This window comes from Rhodamnia argentea, chromosome 5 (genome assembly GCF_020921035.1).
Source record: "Rhodamnia argentea isolate NSW1041297 chromosome 5, ASM2092103v1, whole genome shotgun sequence".
Classification (NCBI taxonomy): domain Eukaryota; kingdom Viridiplantae; phylum Streptophyta; class Magnoliopsida; order Myrtales; family Myrtaceae; genus Rhodamnia; species Rhodamnia argentea.
This window is the reverse complement of record NC_063154.1, coordinates 7214070-7234134: the sequence shown is the minus strand read 5'-3', so window position 1 is coordinate 7234134 and position 20065 is coordinate 7214070. Positions and strand designations below refer to the sequence as shown.

Sequence of the window (20065 nt, the reverse complement as noted above, 5' to 3'; positions counted from 1 at the left end):
GGACCGTCCATTTATATCGGTTGGTATTTTGAAAGAAAAATTTTTTGAACCAAAGCACTTGGGCGGGGGCACCGATTTCGACCTTGTGGTAACTAATGCTCAAACTAATGAAGGTGGGTTTCTTACTTCATGAATCAATTAAAAATTTTTAACAATTAAGGCTATCAAGTTTGGAGAGAGCTGTCTAGTGGGGAGCTGTATGTGTGGCCTTTTGAGTCTAATATTGGTGATGTTTATGCTGAACTTGTCGAGGCTGAAATGATTGTGAGTGAGGTATTCATAGCGTTAGGGCCTGGGTTTTGGCCTGAGGTAGCAATACCTGCTGATCCCGAGTCTTTTTGTCAAATGAACCGTGGTAGTGTTTGTGTAGTGAGTCCTAGCAAGTGATTTGCATGTTGTGATTTTTTTTTTTTTTTTTTTTTCTTTTAGGGGGGGTGTTGAGGGAGGAGGAGTAGGGTACATTCTCCATGATTAACATCACCTAATTTGACATTTGAGGGGAAATTGAGCTCTCTGGAGAAGCTTTTAGAGGCTGACCCGATGATTAGTTAAGGCTGGGCGAGGGAGGAGGAGGGTACTTTCTCCACAGTCAATATCACCTAATTTGATATTTGAGCAGAAAAGAGCTCCAGGGAGAAGCTTTTGAAACATTCATGCTTATCTTAGCAAGCAATTTAAGTGCAAACCTCGGGAAGCAATACCACCATCAACTCCATTCCATTGATGTTTCTTTTCCATCCTGCATATTTTATTCCCTGCAAGGAGTTGTTTTTTGAATTCGAGATCACCTTCACATACTCGTATATAAACACGTGTGGAATGGAGTTGATGATGGAGGAGGGACTTATCCATATATATTCTCTCTGTTGCACTTTGATACTTTTAGGAATGCAGATGCTCTGATTTATAAGTTCAAAGCTTGGTTGATTGCCAATCATTAGAAAATTTGTTGCTTCATCTATTGGTTGTCGCATTTTATTGGTTCTGTAACCTCTCAAATGGTTCAACGAACTTGCTAATCTCACTTGATTTTGTTCGGTGGATAATTTTTTAGGTTTGTCATCAAGGTGATTACTTTGATGTTCACAAGAATGCTTTGTAAATTGAATGCTAATGCCCCTTGGTGTTGTATGTCACTTCTCTATGCTATTTTAGGTTTGTTGAAATGCCGAAGGAATACTATGTTGTTTTCAATGGCCGTAATATCGGCATATACAATAATTGGCCTCAAACTGAAGTTCAAGTAAGTGGTTTTAGTAAGGCTAATTACAAAGGATATAACAATTGGGAAGCCGCAAAACAGGCGTACTTGAAATTTTTCAATATGAAGGAGTTGCCAACGACAATTCATTTACCTACACGATTTCCTCCCACTAATGAACATGTGAAGCAGGTATGTTAGTTCCTTACTTTTGTAATAAGACACTTTAATTTTCCAATGGTTTAGGGATATAATAATTATATGGTTTCTTGTTATGTCTAATCGGGACGATGATTGTCCCAGTGGTTGTAGCCGTATAATTAGAGATCTGGAAATGGAGTTGGAACAAACCCGATTTGAGCTGGAACAAACTCGAAGGGAGCTGGAACATAGCCAATGTTCGCATCGATTGACTATACAAGAATTGGAACATACTCAAGGTTCGCTTCAATTGACTGTACGGGAGCTACAGAATGCAAGGGAGGTGAATGACAACTTCGGAGAATTGATTAGTGGCTTCGGGAATGTTAACATCGATTAGAAATGCTTCTTGCATTATTGTTTTGTGGAAGATGTAGCTTGAACTTGTAGGACGTGAAAAAGATGTTAGTATTTGCATTTATGCCTTTGTAATCACTCAAAAGTACATGCTACCTTGTTTCTGGAGATTTAGAGCTTCTTAATGAATGTTACTAAGTAAATGTGACTACCTTTTATATTTGGTCCTCTCTCTGGTAAAGATTCTTTGCATAGGGCTTATACGCTCATAAAGAAGGATGACTGGTAATGTGGCGTATAGGTTTTCATGTTTTTGCTGCTGAGAATTGTTTGTGTTTTTCTTTGCGGGGCAAAGAATGAGTTAGTGTTTTTTTTTTTCTTAATACAACCTACCTTGTTGAAGTTTTTCCCTCTAAGTCGCAGACGGGTTTTTCTTTTTCATGTCCCCCATTCTATTTTTTTTTTACTTTTCTTTTGTGAAAAAAAAAAAAATTTTCGATTCTACGAAAAAAAGGGCTTCGCATTAGAAAAGTGCGAAACATGAATGAAAACCGAGGTCAGATACAAATTATATAAACGACGCAAGTTTGCACAAAGCGGATTACCTTTTTTTTTTACTTTTCTTTTTCATGTCCCCCTTTCCATTTTTTTTTACTTATCTTTTATGAAAAAAAAAAGTTTCCGATTCTACGAAAAAAGGGCTTCGCATTAGAAAAGTGCGAAACATGAATGAAAACCGAGGTCGGATACAAATTATATAAACCACATGAGTTTGCACAAAGCGGGTTACCTTTTATTTTTACTTTTCTTTTTCATGTCCCCCTTTCCTTTTTTTTTTCTTTTCTTTTATGAAAAAAAAAAAAGTTTTCGATTCTACGAAAAAAAGGGCTTCGCATTAGAAAAGTGCGAAACATGAATGAAAACCAAGGTCAGACACAAATTATATAAATGACGTGAGTTTGCACAAAGCGAATTACCTTTTTTTTTTTCCTTTTCTTTTTCATGTTCCCGTTTCCTTTTTTTTTTTTACTTTTCTCTTATGAAAAAAAAAAGTTTCCCATTCTACACTAAAAAGGGCTTCGCATTAGAAAAGTGCGAAACATGAATGAAAAACCAAGGTCGGATACAAATTATATAAACCACATGAGTTCGCACAAAGCGGGTTACCTTTATTTTTTACTTTTCTTTTTCATGTCCCCCTTTCCATTTTTTTTTCCTTTTCTTTTATGAAAAAAAAAAGGTTTTCCATTCTACGAAAAAAAGGCCTTCGCATTAGAAAAGTGCGAAACATGAATGAAAACCGAGGTCAGACACAAATTATATAAACGACGCAAGTTTGCACAAAGCGGATTACCTTTTTTTTTTACTTTTCTTTTTCATGTTTCCATTTCCATTTTTTTTTTACTTATCTTTTATGAAAAAAAAAAAGTTGCCCATTCTACACTAAAAAGGGCTTCGCATTAGAAAAGTGCAAAACATGAATGAAAACCGAGGTCAGATACAAATTATATAAATCACATGAGTTCGCACAAAGCGGGTTACCTTTTTTTTTTACTTTTCTTTTTCATGTCCCCCTTTCCATTTTCTTTTCTTTTCTTTTATGAAAAAAAAAAGGTTTGCCATTCTACGAAAAAAAGGACTTTGCATTAGAAAAGTGCGAAACATGAATGAAAACCGAGGTCAGACACAAATTATATAAACAACGCAAGTTTGCACAAAGCGGATTACCTTTTTTTTTTTTTTTTCTTTTTCATGTTCCCGTTTCCATTTTTTTTTTTACTTATCTTTTATGAAAAAAAAAAGTTTCCCATTCTACACTAAAAAGGACTTTGCATTAGAAAAGTGCGAAACATGAATGAAAACCGAGGTCGGACACAAATTATATAAACAACGCAAGTTTGCACAAAGCGGATTACCTTTTTTTTTTTACTTTTCTTTTTCATGTTCCCGTTTCCATTTTTTTTTTTACTTATCTTTTATGAAAAAAAAAAGTTTCCCATTCTACACTAAAAAGGGCTTCGCATTAGAAAAGTGCAAAACATGAATGAAAACCGAGGTCAGATACAAATTATATAAATCATATGAGTTCACACAAAGCGGGTTACATTTTTTTTTTACTTTTCTTTTTCATGTTCCCGTTTCCATTTTTTTTTTTACTTATCTTTTATGAAAAAAAAAAAGTTGCCCATTCTACACTAAAAAGGGCTTCGCATTAGAAAAGTGCAAAACATGAATGAAAACCGAGGTCAGATACAAATTATATAAACAACGCAAGTTTGCACAAAGCGGATTACCTTTTTTTTTTTACTTTTCTTTTTCATGTTCCCGTTTCCATTTTTTTTTTTTACTTATCTTTTATGAAAAAAAAAAGTTTCCCATTCTACACTAAAAAGGACTTTGCATTAGAAAAGTGCGAAACATGAATGAAAACCGAGGTCAGACACAAATTATATAAACAACGCAAGTTTGCACAAAGCGGATTACCTTTTTTTTTTTACTTTTCTTTTTCATGTTCCCGTTTCCATTTTTTTTTTTACTTATCTTTTATGAAAAAAAAAAGTTTCCCATTCTACACTAAAAAGGGCTTCGCATTAGAAAAGTGCAAAACATGAATGAAAACCGAGGTCGGATACAAATTATATAAATCACATGAGTTCGCACAAAGCGGGTTACCTTTTTTTTTTACTTTTCTTTTTCATGTCCCCCTTTCCATTTTCTTTTCTTTTCTTTTATGAAAAAAAAAAGGTTTGCCATTCTACGAAAAAAAGGACTTTGCATTAGAAAAGTGCGAAACATGAATGAAAACCGAGGTCAGACACAAATTATATAAACCACATGAGTTCGCACAAAGCGGGTTACCTTTTTTTTTTTACTTTTCTTTTTCATGTCCCCCTTTCCATTTTTTTTTCTATTCTTTTATGAAAAAAAAAAAAAGGTTTTCCATTCTACGAAAAAAAGGGCTTCGCATTAGAAAAGTGCGAAACATGAATGAAAAACCGAGGTCAGATACAAATTATATAAACCACATGGGTTCACACAAAGTCGGAACAAAAAGTCATCTTTAAATCCAAAACACAAGAAACATATGAGCAACAAAAGCAGAAGAGAAACAAAAACATAAAAAGAATAAGGGATCAAATGGTAGTGAATGGAAAACAAAAAACGCAACCAGGTCCCCCCATAAAAAAAACATTGACTAACAATAAAACATCGAGTATTTTGTCAAGCATGAAACATTAGGAAGTAACAATACACAACTTAAAACATTAGAAGAGTTGAAAAGGTTCGGATCAACAGGAGGGAAGGATGTGGTTGGGGGAAGACTACCACAAAACCAAGCTTCGGATCAACGTTTCCCATTTTGACAGCCTCTCTACATCCATCAATCAAAGAGTTGAAAAGCTCAATCTATGCTTCAACCAAAGCTGCAACAAATGATCCACGATCCTCCGAAGCAATAAAATTTATTTGATTCTCATTTCCAAATTTCATCACCTACATAATCGGAGAAGCAACATGATGAACATACTTCCCACCTTCTACTAATATGGAAAAGAAAATCACATTTTTGTAAAAAGATTTTCGAAAGAGTATCTGTTTTTTAAATCATTTTCCAGCAAGCACCGAGTTGAGTGATATCAAGTAACAACAAAGATTCTGTTAATAACCCAAATAATGATCAACAAAGACAATGAAGAGAAAGAAGCCTTTCGCTTCTTTCGGGACTCAGAATGTACTTGTTTCCTTAGATAAAGATGAAACGTCTCCATTGTAAATTTCCTTAGATCCCGCTTGCATGTAAGTCCATGAAAACAGGACTCGGAATGTACTTGTTTCTTTCAGAACCCCGTAACTCACAGGCTTTCGGCTAAGCAGTGCTTGCTCAACACAAATCGATCAAGTCATTTAACTCAAAACGAGATAAGCTCTAAGTGAATTCACTTAGAGGCCTTCGTCCAGCAAAAAGTGAACACCTTAAATATCTATGTTGATAAATGGACCTAAACTATCATAGGGACCTGATATTGGTTTCTCTTTGGCGTTTCAACCACCAAGAAAATCACGAAGTTGTTTACTTTTTTTTTTTTCCAAGAAGTTGTTTACTTAAGGCAGCGAATAATTTTCAAAAAGCTAAATGTACAATATTATGCAAGATCCAATTTATAAGTAATGGCCAATCTCTACGTGCGGTGGTTAGATCACAGATATTGTAAGATATACAAGTAAGCTCACACGGGAGCTTTGATGGTATTCACAGAGGAAGGACAATATATTCTTGAACTATATCGACATAGCGTAGCCGGATAAGGATCCGATCTCACTTCTCTACATAGAAAACTTCGTTTTCAAGCATTAACAATTTATTTGCAAGCCAATGCCAATAGTATCGCTACAGACCACCTTCTCCAATAAAACATTATGCGTAATAGCCAAGTTACTTTGAACTGATGAAGATTTTTTAGTTTCGTTTCCCTCAAAACTTTAGGAAGAAACCTCTCTAGCAAGGTATGATAATATGACATCAAACATTCCTTAGAATCTATGAAGTACATGAACTCTCTACAGGACAAACAACAATACCCGAAATCACAGCATCTTTTTGAAATAGATGAACTTCGGATGGGGCTGTATGTTCTAAGTTCGGGGGGAGCTGGTGGGGTTGCATAACCAAGCTCGTAAGCCTAAACATCCACAATGAAATGTCCCGAGTGTTAATAAATATGAAAAAATCTGACCCTTACAAAGTGAAAACCATTAATGCGGACAACAAATCCAAAACTTTCGCAAATAGACATAACAAATCAGAAATTAGCATGCATGATAAAATGAACATAATAAGATGAACATAACTTATTGCAAATAGAATAGTGCATTACCCGTTACCAAGCGATGTTATCATGGAAGTCATATTGAAGTCTCGTGGTGCCTCAAACGTACTGAGTAGATTACTATAAAAACCCGGAGAGTTATTGTAACTTCCAAGAACTTGAGGTGCACAAGAAGCTTGCGAAGAAGCTTGAGGTGCGTCTCCTTGCTTCTTTCTTTTTCTTTTATTTTTCTCTAGACAGCTCTTATGTCGCTTTCCTCCTTTGCGTCCATCTTTCTTCTTGAGGCCCGTACATTTTGCAACGAGACTCGTATCTTCACTTAAGCCTGCGAGATTTCTCCGAGACTCGCCTCCAAGTGGCATTTCATCGAGAGATTTGTTAATGGTCAAGATCATCTTCTTGATAAATTCATATCTCCGAATAGTTTGTGAGCCCTTGACTGCTATCTTCACAAACTCGGGACACACCTCTCTATATCTATCAGTAACATCCATGTCACCATTCCCCTAAACAAATATATAGAATCTATTAGAAGTTACCAATAAATTAGAATACTAAATTGAGTACAAAAGAATATAACGATAATTTATACCTGAGTATCTAAACCATGCTTCTCGAGTATTCCATCTCTTGCTTCACGTGTCCATCTCTTCAAAAGGTAAGCACTAGGAATTAACTTTATGTCCAAGTTATCAAGCACCTTCAACGCATGGCAACATAATATCCCAACGGTCTCAAAATGATTACAAGCACAAGTTACCACTTCATTGCTTGGGCCGCCCGTGACCTTATACTCTGCATCATTTGTACCAAATGAACCAACAACATATTCCCGCAAGATACCCATCTCATTACGTTCCTTGATAACCAGGGATAAAGTTTTCATCCATTCTGTCTGAAAATTTTCAAACATTGAAGGTGTATAGACCTTGCTTGCTTGCTGCAACATAGGTGATGTCCGACACAAAATTGTGGGCAATTTCTCTCTAGCATTAAACTCAGCCTGTAACTCTTTGTACCGCTTATCACTCACAACCTTATCAAATCTCTTGAAAAATCCATTTAGATTTACATTACACGCAAGATAATCCTTCAAATCTCCATTCAAACTCTCACTCAATTGTGTACTACGTATCCCCAAAGTCACCGTAGATTTCATATAACATCTAGCCCACTTCTCTTTCAACCTATACAGATTTTGAAGCCAAGAATTATCGGTAGCTTCATATGTTGAAAGTAATGAATCCCAAGCCTCCTCAAATTTTTTCACTTCTACATATTCATAGACAAGCTTCTTTAAATCAGTCAAAAAATTAGATCCATTCCTCATTAAGTGACCAACATTTTTCATAGCATTTTGCATTAGATGCCATGTACACAATCCATGTCTTGTCTCAGGAATCACCTCTTCTAATGCCTTCGACATTGCTGCATCTTGATCAGTAAAAATTGTTGCAGGCCTCCTATATTTGTGTGCCCCCAAGAATGTCTCGAAAAGCCATTTGAATGAATCTGCGGTTTCATCATATAAAAGTGCAGCCCCAAAAATCACAAGCTCTCTATGGTGATTGAATCCAATAAATACACCGAGTGGCCTATACTCTTTGTTGGTGGAAAATGTTGTGTCAAAGGTCACAACATCACCAAAAAGGGCATAATCAATAACCATTCTAGAGTCTGCCCAAAATATGTTTGTTATTTGCTCATTACTATCAAGTCGAACAGCATAAAAGAAAGATGTGTCTAAGATTTGGCGTTTTTCGAAATACTTTAACAAACATCCTGCGTCCCCAAACTCCATGTCTCTCCCTCGTTTAGTGCGAAGATAGTTTTTCACATCAACCCTCGTGTAACCTACGTTTTCTCTTCCCCCAGATTGTACACTAGACAAGTCATGCTGCTGTCTCTGTGTGAGGCCTGCATTGTCACCCAACACAATTTGCTGAGCTTGGACGTCGCTTATTTGCCTATGTGACCGTATCAAGTGAGTACACTCTGCAAAGTGGAGTGGATGGGAATGCATTGGCTCAAAATCATACACAAAATATTTACCGCTCTCTCGAACTAATTTGATTCCCATTCGGGCATGACAGTCCATCCTCGTTTCAGGCCTAGGCTTTTTTACTAATTCCAGCCGTTTATCTTTTTGTCGATGTCCCTCTTTTGCACAACAAAAACGTGTAGAAGTTATGGAACCATCCTTCCCTTTGTTAGTAACTCTCCTACGTACACCAAAACCAATTTTTAATGCATAGATCTTCCAAAACTCCCATGCCTCATCTACATCATTAAATTCCATACCCATTTGTGGAGTCCGGTCATTACTGCTGATAAAATCACACAAAAACATAGTGGACAAAGTGACGTCATTAGACGATAAACTTGAATAACAAACAATAAAACAGAAGAAAAACTAACATACTTTCATGAAGACATTACTTACCTTGTGCCATCATCATCCATTTGAGAGGGAGTCTCCATTTGAGGGATAATTTCGCTGCTAGTACTAAGCATGGTAGTTACTACTCCCTCCATATTCATTTGAGAGGGAGTCTCTCAATGCCAGTGTATGAAGGTAGTTTATCTTCAAACTAAGAAAAACGTCACTTATCATTAGAAGTTAATTTATCAAAGCTACTAGAATGAGAGAGAAAAGCACAAGAGACAAATTCCAACCAATAAGCTATCTCGAGAAAAGCATCATTTCTTATTAAAAGCATCATCGCTATAGGTATGCTGATCTAATATCGGGAAAAAGCTGTAATGCTTATCAAGGGGAAAAAAAATATTATTCATTATCATGCTAAACTTCCCTTTACAATTGTCATTTATATATATCAAAAGAAATGAAGGCCTACCCTTAAGGTACATTCTACCGAGTTCATTGTCCGAGGTAGGGTGTTATAATTTTTTACATTTTTTACATTTTAACGAACAACTACCGAGAGGATTCTTAAAATGCTTCTCTCAAACAAACTAACATAAAAACAAAACAAAGAAAAAGATGAAACGTCTTCTTTTCACCAAAAGAAAATTTGTTTTAAGAGGAGCATATAAGTAACAAATACTAATCACTAAACATTATATTACCCGCCCCAATTGCAGCCACCCCAACTTTTAACCCACCAATAGCAGAGAGTACCGCATCGGGAAAAAACAAGAAAACTATGAGGACATGGCCTACAATGATGATGTAGACCTACAATTCCAAGTAAATAACTCACATGTATATTGAACATCCAAAAATACATTGCCTTAAAGACATCTCAAATACACTTGCATTTGGTTTCTAAGCCGGATTTAGCATTTGGTTTCTATGATTCAGCTTCTCCATAGAGCTCTTCGTCTATTTATGGCATCCCCGGACAAAGGTATGCATTGAGGATTTATGTCTACTTCATGTCTCATCCAACGCAGAATTTGAGAACTTCTTTTCGAGTTCATGATCTTTTTGCCCCCCTTCAATCATGTTTGAAATTTCCAGGGCACACAGTACATCTACAGCTACTTCTTTCGGCCATACTTGGCCATCCATGAGAAGGTCATCAACCGTAACTTGCTGGAGCTGAAGGTGATGGCGGGGGATTATGCGGTTTCGATGTGGCAAAAGGCAATGAGCTACGGTCAGATAAATTTTTCTTTCAAAACACCAACCGATATAAATGGATCGTCCATAGGAATTGAATCGAAATCTCTTGCACTCTTAAATTTATAATACACCGCCATAGAAGTATCTTTTTTTTTTCCTCTCTTTCCGAATGAATCAAAATAAGCACAACAACGAAAATCGCCTCATAAGAACGATGATAAAAGGGCTCTAAAAAAACGGGGCCGATAATTCAACTAAAGACTCAAAACAAGATGAGATAATTTTTTTCCTCCTCTCTGTTCTTCACCAAGGAAAACAACAAAGGCCACACCAATCGGGTGCTTCTACAGCTCATCCGCGCCAATCCTCGAAAATCCACCCTTGAGTTCGGCGGACATTTAGATGCGAGCAAAGTCCCACACTCACCAACATGAGTTAAACCAAAAAATCCTAAAAACTTCTCAAGAATGCCGAATCATAGAAACCAAATCCGAAGAAAAGAAGAGGAGATCGATCGAGCACCAACCTTGTAATCGAGGAGATCCACACGGAGTCATAATCGGCGGAGAGAGAGATGGATATGTGCTCGGGTTCGAAGCCACCGATGCGCACGGAGTCGTAATCTTTTTAGAGAGATGGATATGTGCGCGGCTTCGAAGCCACCGCCGCGCCCCTGGATTTGGTGTCGGGAAAGTCGACGGCGGTTCCGCGGATGATGGCGTCGAAGAGGAGCGCCACCGGCGCAAACGGAGGAGGACGATGGAGCAAATTTGAGAGTTCCGCGGACGCCGGCGTCGAAGAGAAGCGTCACCGGAGCAAAAGGAGGAGGAGGACGATGGAGGAAGTTTGAGAGAGGTAAAAGGGAACGAGAGAGGATGCCGGCGTCGATATGTAAGATTTGAGGAGAGAGGAAATTAGATTTTTTAATTTTTTATTTAGAAGTGCTGGTTTCGCGCGCTCAAATTTGAGCTCCCCCTCTTCAGATGACGTGGCTGAATCTCAGCCTTCGGATTCAAACGAACGGCTGGATTTTATTTTATGTCACCCCTGCCATTAACCCTCTATGGCAGGGGATCCAAATCCCCATTTGATACGGTCTTTACCTTAAATTTCTACGATTAGCCTCCTTACTTATTGTGTGTAGGTCTGGGTTCACCCTCCTTCCCCCCATACCCCACATACGCCACTGCGCCGACCGCCCCCTCAATGCCAAGCTCGGACACGAGCACCAACACGAAAGTGGGCCGCCTGCCGCCCGTCTTTGACACGATTGAATGCCGAAGCAATCACAAAAATTTTACATTTGGGGTGCCTGACTTCAGTACTGACGCACGCTACCTCAGATATGAGGCCGGCGTGGCCTTAGATCTGAGGTTGAGGTCTCAAGGATGCAAAGGTTTGAGGTTTCTAGTTATGATCAATCCTCGAGCACTCAAAAACAGAAAATTACTCCGGCAAAAGCCATAACAGTTTTCACTAAAATCATAATATTTGTCAAGCTCGTGAAGGAGTTGAGAATTTTATCTAGACTCGGGTTTGTGTTGGTCCGGGAGATCCGAAGAAATAGATTTTCTGAACCGGTGTCATCCATCAATATGACGATTCAGATTGCTGAATCCACATGTGAAATGAAAGATTCGCCTTAATCATGGAACTGATTACGTTTTCCCCGCTTCAATTTTTTTTTTTAGTGAACGTGTCACGTGAAAATTCGTGAAGCACCTAACCTCACTCAACCCACGCCCCTCCCCCGTATATTCCTTTCGCCAAACATATCTCGACTCTGACACCATCTCACCAGAACTTAGCCAACAAACGCTCAATAAGTTAATAAACAAATGCAACTTTCGAAGGCACGAAGTCATCCGCTCTTGGCAGATCCGTGAGACCTGTAACCTTTCCGAAACTGTAACGATTAAGATATTGATCAATGATCAATGCAGAGTAAAGATAGAGAAATGCGTCCTTGGTGACGCCTCAACCATAGAGTAACCCATTTCATCCATAAACGGCAGCTTCAGGGACAGTTGACACACACATTCCCTTGTTTCTGTCTCTGTTAGTGTCTCTGAGAGAGAGAGGGAGGGAGGGAGATGCCAGAGCACTGCGTGACCGGAGGAACAGGATTCATTGCGGGGCATCTGGTGAAGTCCCTGCTCGAGAATGGACACACTATTCGGACTACGGTTAGAGACCCTGGTAAGGAAAGCAACAGGAGGTCTAGACGGTCTCCTCCACTATTTACTCGCTAATAAAAAAAAGGGGCAAACTTTTCATTGGGTTTCTGTGTGTTCTTTCTGAGCAACCAGGGGATGAGGGCAAGGTTTGGCATCTGAAGGGGTTGAAGGGAGCGAAAGAGAGGCTGAGGATGATGAAAGCGGATCTGATGGTGGAAGGAAGCTTTGATGAGGCCGTTCATGGCATCGACGGCGTCTTCCGCACCTGTCACCTGTTATCGTGACTGGTCGGCTTCTGTTTGCCTTAGTGATAAGTAAACTGTGTCTGATACTGATGTAGTACAAGATATTCATTACACTGATTTGAGGGAGTAGAAGATTGAACATCATTGGGTATTAGATAGATAATTATTGCATAAAACATCCTCGAGGGCGATGTTGTTGTCATGTTGGTTACAAAGATCAAGTTGAACATGGACCTAGTAATGGCGGACCGAGTAATCTGAGCAGTTGAATACTCGAGCCACTGAATCTAATGGTTCTAATAACTGATGGACTGACTCTAGTTAAGGTTTTCATTGAATGGTGCAGTGCCGAAAAACGAAGAGGTGTTTTCTTCCTATAACAGATCCGGTGTATGAATGTTTAAGCTACACTTGAAGAATGTGGTTGTGCTGTCGGCTTAAGGATGACTACTTTGCGTTAGAATCAAAATGCACATTGTAATACTGGCCTAGCTTAAACATGTTCTTTTCTGACTCCTTTGGATGATTCTTGGCGTGCAATTTCAGGCAAATTTAATTGATCCATGTATAAAGGGCACGGTGAACGTCCTCAAATCCTGTTCGAGAGCGAGCAACGTGAAGAGGGTCGTTCATACCTCTTCCTGCTCCGCGATAAGATACCAAGATGACGATCAGCACATTTCGCCCCACAACGAATCGCACTGGAGCGATACCAAGTACTATACACTCTACAATGTGAGATGAATTGCATCCGGTTCTTCAATTAGAAACTCTACCAATACTGAGTACCGACACGCTGTTGTTGCTTCACTTGGTGCAGCTTTGGTATGCATATGCGAAAACCGTTGCAAAGAAGGAAGCGTGGAAATTGGCAGAACAAAACGGGATCGATCTTGTGGTGGTGAATCCGGCTTTTGTGGTCGGTCCATTGCTCACTCCTCAACCGACGAGTACACTTCTTTCGACACTTGCCATTGTGAAAGGTTAGTTCTACCATAACCAACTTCTCACCGATCACGGTCAGTTGAGCGATTCCTATCAAGATTGAGACATCATCAAGTCGTCGCATCCATACAGCAAAATGCTGTGCTGAGGTACATCAATTCCGATGCGCTGCTTGTCAATTAGTAAGCCTGTTTGAGTAACTTTGAAACCTGATCAAATTGGATGAGTGATGCTGGCTCTACTTTGAACCAACGAGGAGAAACTACTTCTCCTTGAAGAACAAGTGGGTTCGGTGACCATGGTATCGTTAGAAGTACATTCCTTTCTTTCATCGGCGAGGTAAACTGAAGTCTCTAGGCACTCTCACCAGGTTCACGAGGCGAGTACCCCAACACGATGGTTCGGGTTCACGCACGTCCACGAAGCTGTCGCCGCACACATTTTGGCTACGGAGGATAAGAGAGCCTCAGACAGGCTCATATGTTCAAGCTCGGTGGCTCACTGGTCTCAAATCATCGAGATGCTCAGGGCCAAGTATCCACAATTACCCCTTTGAGAACAAGTGAGTATCAAAATGAAGGCCGCAATCTCTTTCTGAGACAACATTTTTCGGGGCTCGTGCTGTCGGATCGAATCAATCACATGTCGAGCACGTTCACCGCGTTCAGTTGAATCTGCTACATGAATCCATAACCATTAAAACCTGCGCGAGTTACTTTTCCTTTTCCCAAAAATGGTAGGTGCGGCAGCCATAGAGGAGATAATAATCAGCATAGCGTGGACCGTGGCAAGATGACGGAGCTGGGCCTCCCTCCATTAAAATCTCTGGAGCAGACGTTTGATGACTCCATGAAGGTCTTCCAAGACACAGGATATCTGTGAAGGCAATCCCCTGTTTTGAGAGCAGAGAACGAATAATCTGAAACTGGGCTATCTAGATCATCATGAATGATGATGGAAGTTGTCTTTTTTTTGTTTTCTTTTGTTTTCTTTTCTTTCTCGAAGTCTAAATAATGGAAGTCCTTTACAATACGAAGTCAGGGCACCGTCATCTCGTCATTTTCCATCGATTAACGTTATTTCTCCCATGCTAATTGTAGTCAAGCGCATGTTCGGGAGCTCCACTTCCTTAACGGTTCGTAGGGGACATTCGCTAAGTTAGGGTGCCGCCTTTACCTTAAAATTGATTTTGCGAGCGCTTTCGAAGTGGCTCACTGGCTGCTTTTTAAGAGGTTTTTTTTTTTTTTTGTTGTTGTTGTTGGGGTGGTCAGAATTTTGAGAGTATTCCTGAACCGGGTGAGCAGTGAGCACGCACAGTCAATGAGCGAACCTTAGGACTTGGGAGGTGGCGTGAGAGATTTACGCAGAGGAAGCTTTTATAACTCTTTTCCTCTCTTTTGTTCTGTCCAATGAGCAGGAACATCATTCGGAACTTTGACGGTGTTAGAATGATGACGGGGGTCGCCATGAACGTGATCGAAAGCTACTCTCTCAAGTGCTGCGGAATCTGTTTTTCAGGTTTTGTAGGGGATGGAGATGGGATGAAACTCTCATTTGCTTGTTTGGAAAGCATTCGGGCGTCCCACTATGCTTTTTGGGCGCAGAAAAAGGCGAATATGCTATCAAGCTCTGTTTGTCGGGTTTTGGAAGGGGAACTTGGCCACGGAACTTCAGGTATCTCCCGGTCGAAGGTACGAGAGAAAATTTTCTCGTCTCTTTCCTAGGATACCTCATTAGACATAAAGTTGTAAATGCAGGATTCCCTGTCTCTTTCTCACACATTACATAGAGTTGACACCGGCATCCGATCGCACGGTCTGGTGCCTCCGGCCTCGCCACGCCATCAGCTGCACCACAAGTCGCCGCCGTGTAGCGCCCGCCCCACCATCAATCCCTCCGCACTCCAATCCCTCTCTCTTTCAAAGAACTGAGTTCTCTATCTGATGAGTTCTTGCCCTTCCTTTTGCGGCAGTACATGGGCTCTTTGGCTATTCAAAATGAATGAAAACTCGGAAGCGTCGCGGCGATGCTCCCATCGACCGTTCCAACATCTTTTGAGCTTTAGAACCAGATACTTTCTATCTTTTATAAGGTATTTCTGAAAAAAGAAATGTCTTGTGACACGACATCATCTCTATCTATAACACCTCACAAATTTTTCCAAGGAATTGTCTAAGCGGATCATCTTCACTTTAAATATATGTTGCAAGATAAACTAGGAAATCGCATATTCCACGACTTGATTCTTAGGGAAGCAAGAGAGTAGATATAGATCACAAACAACCATTTTGAACAAAAATAAGTATTCCAAAGTCTCAATTTGGACCAATGCTGGGTAAGTACCAAGGTAATAATCGGCAAGGAGTTTGTTTAGCGACAGGATGAAATTCGCACGATAAATGCGATCGCTTGAAATTCTAACTTTTCGATCAAGTGACCGTGATTTATTAGGAAAATTCAAGTAAGAGCCAGAAGCAGAAGCCCAAAATAAATTATGTGTCAAATAAAAGTCTAAGTAACAGATTACTCTCAAATAAAGGCCCAAGCTCACTTATCACTCAATTTTTCATATGACTAGGGTCATTTTCGTCACCAACTTTTCGCGTTTATGTTTTTTTTTTTTCCCTCTCTCTTTCACTTTCTTTCTTCGCTCTCTTTTTTATGTTCTATTTTCTTTCCTTTTGTTCCTCTTCTTCCTTCCACATCCTCACCTCCGAGACGTCTCTCTTCGCCCTCCCTAAAATAGAGACAATCAATTAAATTAAACTTACTTAATCACTCATAAAAGTAGCTGGAGCCTTCGAAAAAAAAAACAAATGGGCACCAAAAAGGGGCCACTAAAATAGACCTTAATCCTAACTTCTTCAATTAAGTGGGGGCACGACTCCAATGATGGAGCAAGAAATCTCACTCCCTCCAATCCTATCCCTTCGCCCACACTCCACGGCACAGAGAGACCCCAGCAGCCGAAGCCCCGGCACGAGGAGAAATATGGCACGTGCGGAGGTTGCAGCGACGACGTGCTGACTCACCCAACAACACTCGTCTTCCCCTCCTCTTCGGTCGCAAGATTTCGTCTTTAGTAATAATTAATAAGTTGGCGGGAATTCCGGGGCGATCATGGGAGGGGGTGGGGCCCCTCTTTCGGAGACTCTGATGATCGGTCGGCTGCGTCTGTCGACTGATATTGGAGGACAGCTAAGCTCAAAAGGTTGCCTCCAACACCAGACCCGCTCCTCTTTTCCCCGCCTCTTGTCATCCGATGCGCTTTCCAAGGGGGGAGAAAATGAACTGCGGGGGGTAACGTGAACATCGAAAAACGATTGAAAGGAAATACTCTCTGAAGAGTCAACAAAAAACAGAATCTGGTTCGACCCACGACAGGGACCTCTTCGAGGAGGAAGAGGGATTGGAAGAAACCCAAGCTTGTCTCGTGGCTTCTCCTGCCCCTCCGGCCATGCCTTGGCCTACCCACTGGCCACTCAGCAGCGCATAGGATAAGCAAGTGGTCGACGGATGCTGATACGTCTCTCTCTCTCTCTCTCTCTCTCTCTCTCTCTCTCTCTCTGTTTTTTACTCGAAAGAATTTCTCGGGTTCGATGATAAACCAATTTAACTTCTCAGTAATCTTACGCCAAAACATTCGCAATTTTTCACATCGCATCCATCAGTTTTCATACCGTGAATTTTCATTAGCAGGTCGCCACTTCCCTCACCTGTCATACTATGATGCTCCAACCAGCTGGCAAGCTACATGGTGAACTCTGAATGCGAGTACAATCTTCTCGGATTTTGTTATGCACGAGCGATGAACCAGTAGTAGCCGATTTTCACTGTGACACGTGGTTTTTCTTTTCCTCTTTTGTCGACTTGAGATGCCACTGACACCGGAAACGTGCTTTGAGTTTGACCTTCCCTTTCAAATTACAGTTCAAATCCAGTGAAACACTCTCACGTGAGCAGGGCGAGCCCCAGAAAAACCTAGGGCTCACAAATAAATTAAATGCCTTGTTTCATAACAAGGAGAAACTGCATAAAGCCTATACATCCAAAGGAATCGTCAATATTAAGATAACTACGCACACGATCTACAACATAAATTTTATAAGCCGATCTTGATTCAGACGCAAACTCTTACAAACATTTCAATCCCTACCAAAGATTCATTCGATATTTAGATCCCTATCCAACCCCAGGGTGGTCAACTTGTCGCAAAATTTGACACAACCCAACCACAAACCCAGAACATGAACATTGAACACCAAATTACATTCAACTGAGATTCAGCCGGACAAAAGTTTTTCCATCTCAAATTACCAATGATCAGACAATAAATATTCAGACTTTAGAGAGCAAAACAGAACATGCGTGAGCAGGAGATTTGAAGTCTTTCTCCTCCCAAGATGTCAGGACATTGCAAAGTACTCTCTCTCGCAAAGGGAAGAAAAAGAATTGACCCCTTCTGGACGGCTCAAATAGCACAAGAAAACCCAAAAAGGATTCTCCCCCAAAGCTCACTCAATCCCTCCTCACACACCCTCTCTCCCTAGTTACAAACGAATAAATTGAACCTCCCAATGACAAAACCACTCTCCCAAGAACTCAATTCCCCAGTTCTTGAGCCTGTACTCGCTAATAAAATAGATAAACATTGCTTCATCGTCAATGCTACTTATTGATACTAATATTCCCTATGGCTGCAAAACTTATGGGCATGCAATATTAAGGGGTGGTGGTTCCTCTAGCCAATGGCCAAATTCCAAGTCGAAATGGAAATCAGGCAGCTCGCTCGACTCGTTGTCGCCCAATCCGCATAAGGGTATATCATCAAAGCCGCAGAAATCATCCAAGAGACCCCCGAAGTCGTCCTTGAACAGCGATTCAAACTCCCTCCCGAGGTCAAAATTCTCAACGGCTGCATCATCCAGCAACAGCAATGGCTCCTCCACGAGTTCCAAGGAGGGCTTCTCCAAATTCTCCTCATTGGCACCGGCAATGGCTTCTTTGATCGAGTTAGAAGCGGAAGTCTCCAGATTGAGGACCGAAGCCGGAGAAGTGTGGGACAGGACGCTCCCCGAGTCCTCAGAAGTGGATGGTCTGTTGTGTGAGTGAGAGAAGGATGCGTCTTCTGCCTTAGCAGCCGAACCAGCTGCTGCCAGAGCCTCGAATTCAAGCCTCTTGTTCTCGTAGGCTTTTGCAGCTTCCTCAGGCGTATTGTAGGTTCCAAGCCAAACCCGGGACCCTCGGTTAAACGGGTCTCGAATCTCGGCAGCCCACTTTCCCCATTTTCTCTGCCGGACGCCCTTGTAAGGCGAATTAGATGGCTTTCTCTTCGTGCCCGCCTCGGCTTTTGCCGAGACCCTCTTCCTCTTTTCAGGGTTTTTGAAGCCGTTGTTGCTATCTTGGCAAGAGATCTCAGTTTGAAGGTCACTGGCACGGTGGGAGTACAAGACGGGGAGATTGATTTCCCGAACAAAAAGCTTCGGATCAGCTTTCGGGTAGTCCCATTCGTCTTCGCTTGAGGAATCGTCCGTCGCTTCAGGATCTCGACAGAACACACGGATCTTCCTCGCCATTTTGAAGTCTCCAGTGAACCTTGGCATCATCTTCGGTTTCATGAAGAGATTGCTGTGGTCTAGAGGCTGAATCACAGGCTCCGGCATTTCTGTGACCGTAAAACCCTCACCAAAACCCCCCCTCAACGATGCCCTCGAACTTTAAGTTTAATGAAAATAAATACCTTCAAGAGGAAAAACTAAACTGAAAAGGCCAAAAAGTAAACAAATCGGCGTAAGACCAGAGCGATATCAAGTGAGACCCCCTCTCAAGAACAAGAAGAGAACGGAAAATCGTTTTATGTGAAAACCCCCAAAGCACTCGACGCCAGAACAAGTCCTGCAAAACCCCACACAAAACCACAAAATCCAACACAAAAATTTCAGATTCGAGGCTGTAGAAGACGAAATCCACAGAAAACACCCAACAGAGCGGTGAGAAATAAATCAATATACGCAAAAAGAAAAGCACAAATCACTAACCTTTTTGACCTCAAACTCATCGAAGCGGACGAAGAAACCAGATTTGACCGCAGCCAGAAGCAGCGCAAAAGCATGAAGCAGAGAGCACCGAACACAGCAGAGCAAGGAGCAGATGCCAAAGAAGACGATGATAGCGAAGAAGAAGGTGAAACAGACACAACCCAGAGCTGCAACAGAGCCCCAATCACTGCCAATCCAAAACCCACCAACATAAATCCTCTACTCAGCCTCTTCTCCGTTCTCTCCAGTGGCTCACTGTCTGGCAAGCAGAGAGACGGAAAAGCAAACAATCGTATGAGATTCAACTACATATAGCGAGAGAGGGAGAGAGGGAGAGAGGGAAAAGGAAGCCCAGAAGATGAGGAATCTATGGCCGAGATTTCCTCTTTCGAATTTGACGAAAACACAAGATCGGTTCAAGAGTGAGCATCGGTTTCGCAGAGCCACCTATATAGGCCGCCCGCCCTCGGAACAGCGTAAAAAGACCGCCTTTGCCCTTTACCTTTTACTAGAATGTCGCAACAAAATTCGAAAAGCGCAAAT

General features: G+C 40.9%; 3 protein-coding genes, 1 long non-coding RNA gene and 1 pseudogene across 7 annotated transcripts; 3 read left to right on the top strand and 2 right to left on the bottom strand.

Annotated features, from left to right (window-relative positions):
• Nucleotides 1-1095: 1095 nt before the first annotated feature.
• Nucleotides 1096-1742, top strand: LOC115729197. The gene is made up of 3 exons (XM_030659669.2): nt 1096-1393; nt 1488-1599; nt 1642-1742. Exons 1-3 carry the CDS (start codon nt 1166-1168, stop codon nt 1740-1742), a joined length of 441 nt encoding a protein of 146 aa, XP_030515529.2. The 5' UTR covers nt 1096-1165.
• A 3160-nt stretch (nt 1743-4902) lies between these two features.
• Nucleotides 4903-5094, top strand: LOC115732553. The gene is made up of 2 exons (XR_004014392.1): nt 4903-4982; nt 5039-5094. It is a non-coding gene; the product is annotated as an uncharacterized LOC115732553 (long non-coding RNA).
• Nucleotides 5095-6556: 1462 nt separating this feature from the next.
• On the bottom strand, nt 6557-9082 carry LOC115732554 (protein FAR1-RELATED SEQUENCE 5-like). Of its 4 annotated transcripts, XM_048278743.1 has the most exons (4): nt 8972-9082; nt 8298-8855; nt 7121-7177; nt 6560-7034 (listed from the first exon to the last, which is right to left on the bottom strand). In XM_048278743.1, exons 1-3 carry the CDS (start codon nt 9067-9069, stop codon nt 7129-7131), a joined length of 705 nt encoding a protein of 234 aa, XP_048134700.1. In that variant the 5' UTR covers nt 9070-9082; the 3' UTR covers nt 6560-7034; nt 7121-7128. The 4 variants fall into 4 exon arrangements, 3 of the variants coding, with proteins under 3 accessions (XP_048134699.1, XP_048134698.1, XP_048134700.1); XM_048278742.1 differs by lacking the exons at nt 8298-8855; nt 8972-9082 and adding an exon at nt 7934-8264 and having other exon boundaries at nt 6557-7034; XR_007198348.1 differs by lacking the exon at nt 8298-8855 and having other exon boundaries at nt 6558-7034; nt 8972-9043.
• A 2842-nt stretch (nt 9083-11924) lies between these two features.
• LOC115754583 lies at nt 11925-14505 on the top strand (annotated as a pseudogene).
• A 3261-nt stretch (nt 14506-17766) lies between these two features.
• On the bottom strand, nt 17767-20065 carry LOC115750235 (ethylene-responsive transcription factor ERF119-like). The gene is made up of 2 exons (XM_030687456.2): nt 19523-20065; nt 17767-19379 (listed from the first exon to the last, which is right to left on the bottom strand). The coding sequence occupies exon 2, from the start codon at nt 19145-19147 to the stop codon at nt 18191-18193; it is 957 nt and encodes a 318-aa protein (XP_030543316.1). The 5' UTR covers nt 19148-19379; nt 19523-20065; the 3' UTR covers nt 17767-18190.

Bases quoted from the DNA above. Each gene is read 5' to 3' on its own strand.
- LOC115729197 (XM_030659669.2), top strand. From the start codon at position 1,166: ATGCCGAAGGAATACTATGTTGTTTTCAATGGCCGTAATATCGGCATA. The intron at 1,394-1,487 runs GTATGTTAGTTC...ATGTCTAATCGG, and splicing joins CTAATGAACATGTGAAGCAG to GACGATGATTGTCCCAGTGG. The intron at 1,600-1,641 runs GTTCGCATCGAT...AACATACTCAAG, and splicing joins GGAGCTGGAACATAGCCAAT to GTTCGCTTCAATTGACTGTA.
- LOC115732554 (XM_048278741.1), bottom strand. From the start codon at position 7,891: ATGCAAAATGCTATGAAAAATGTTGGTCACTTAATGAGGAATGGATCT. The intron at 7,035-7,120 runs GTATAAATTATC...ATATTTGTTTAG, and splicing joins AGCATGGTTTAGATACTCAG to GGGAATGGTGACATGGATGT.
- LOC115750235 (XM_030687456.2), bottom strand. From the start codon at position 19,147: ATGCCGGAGCCTGTGATTCAGCCTCTAGACCACAGCAATCTCTTCATG.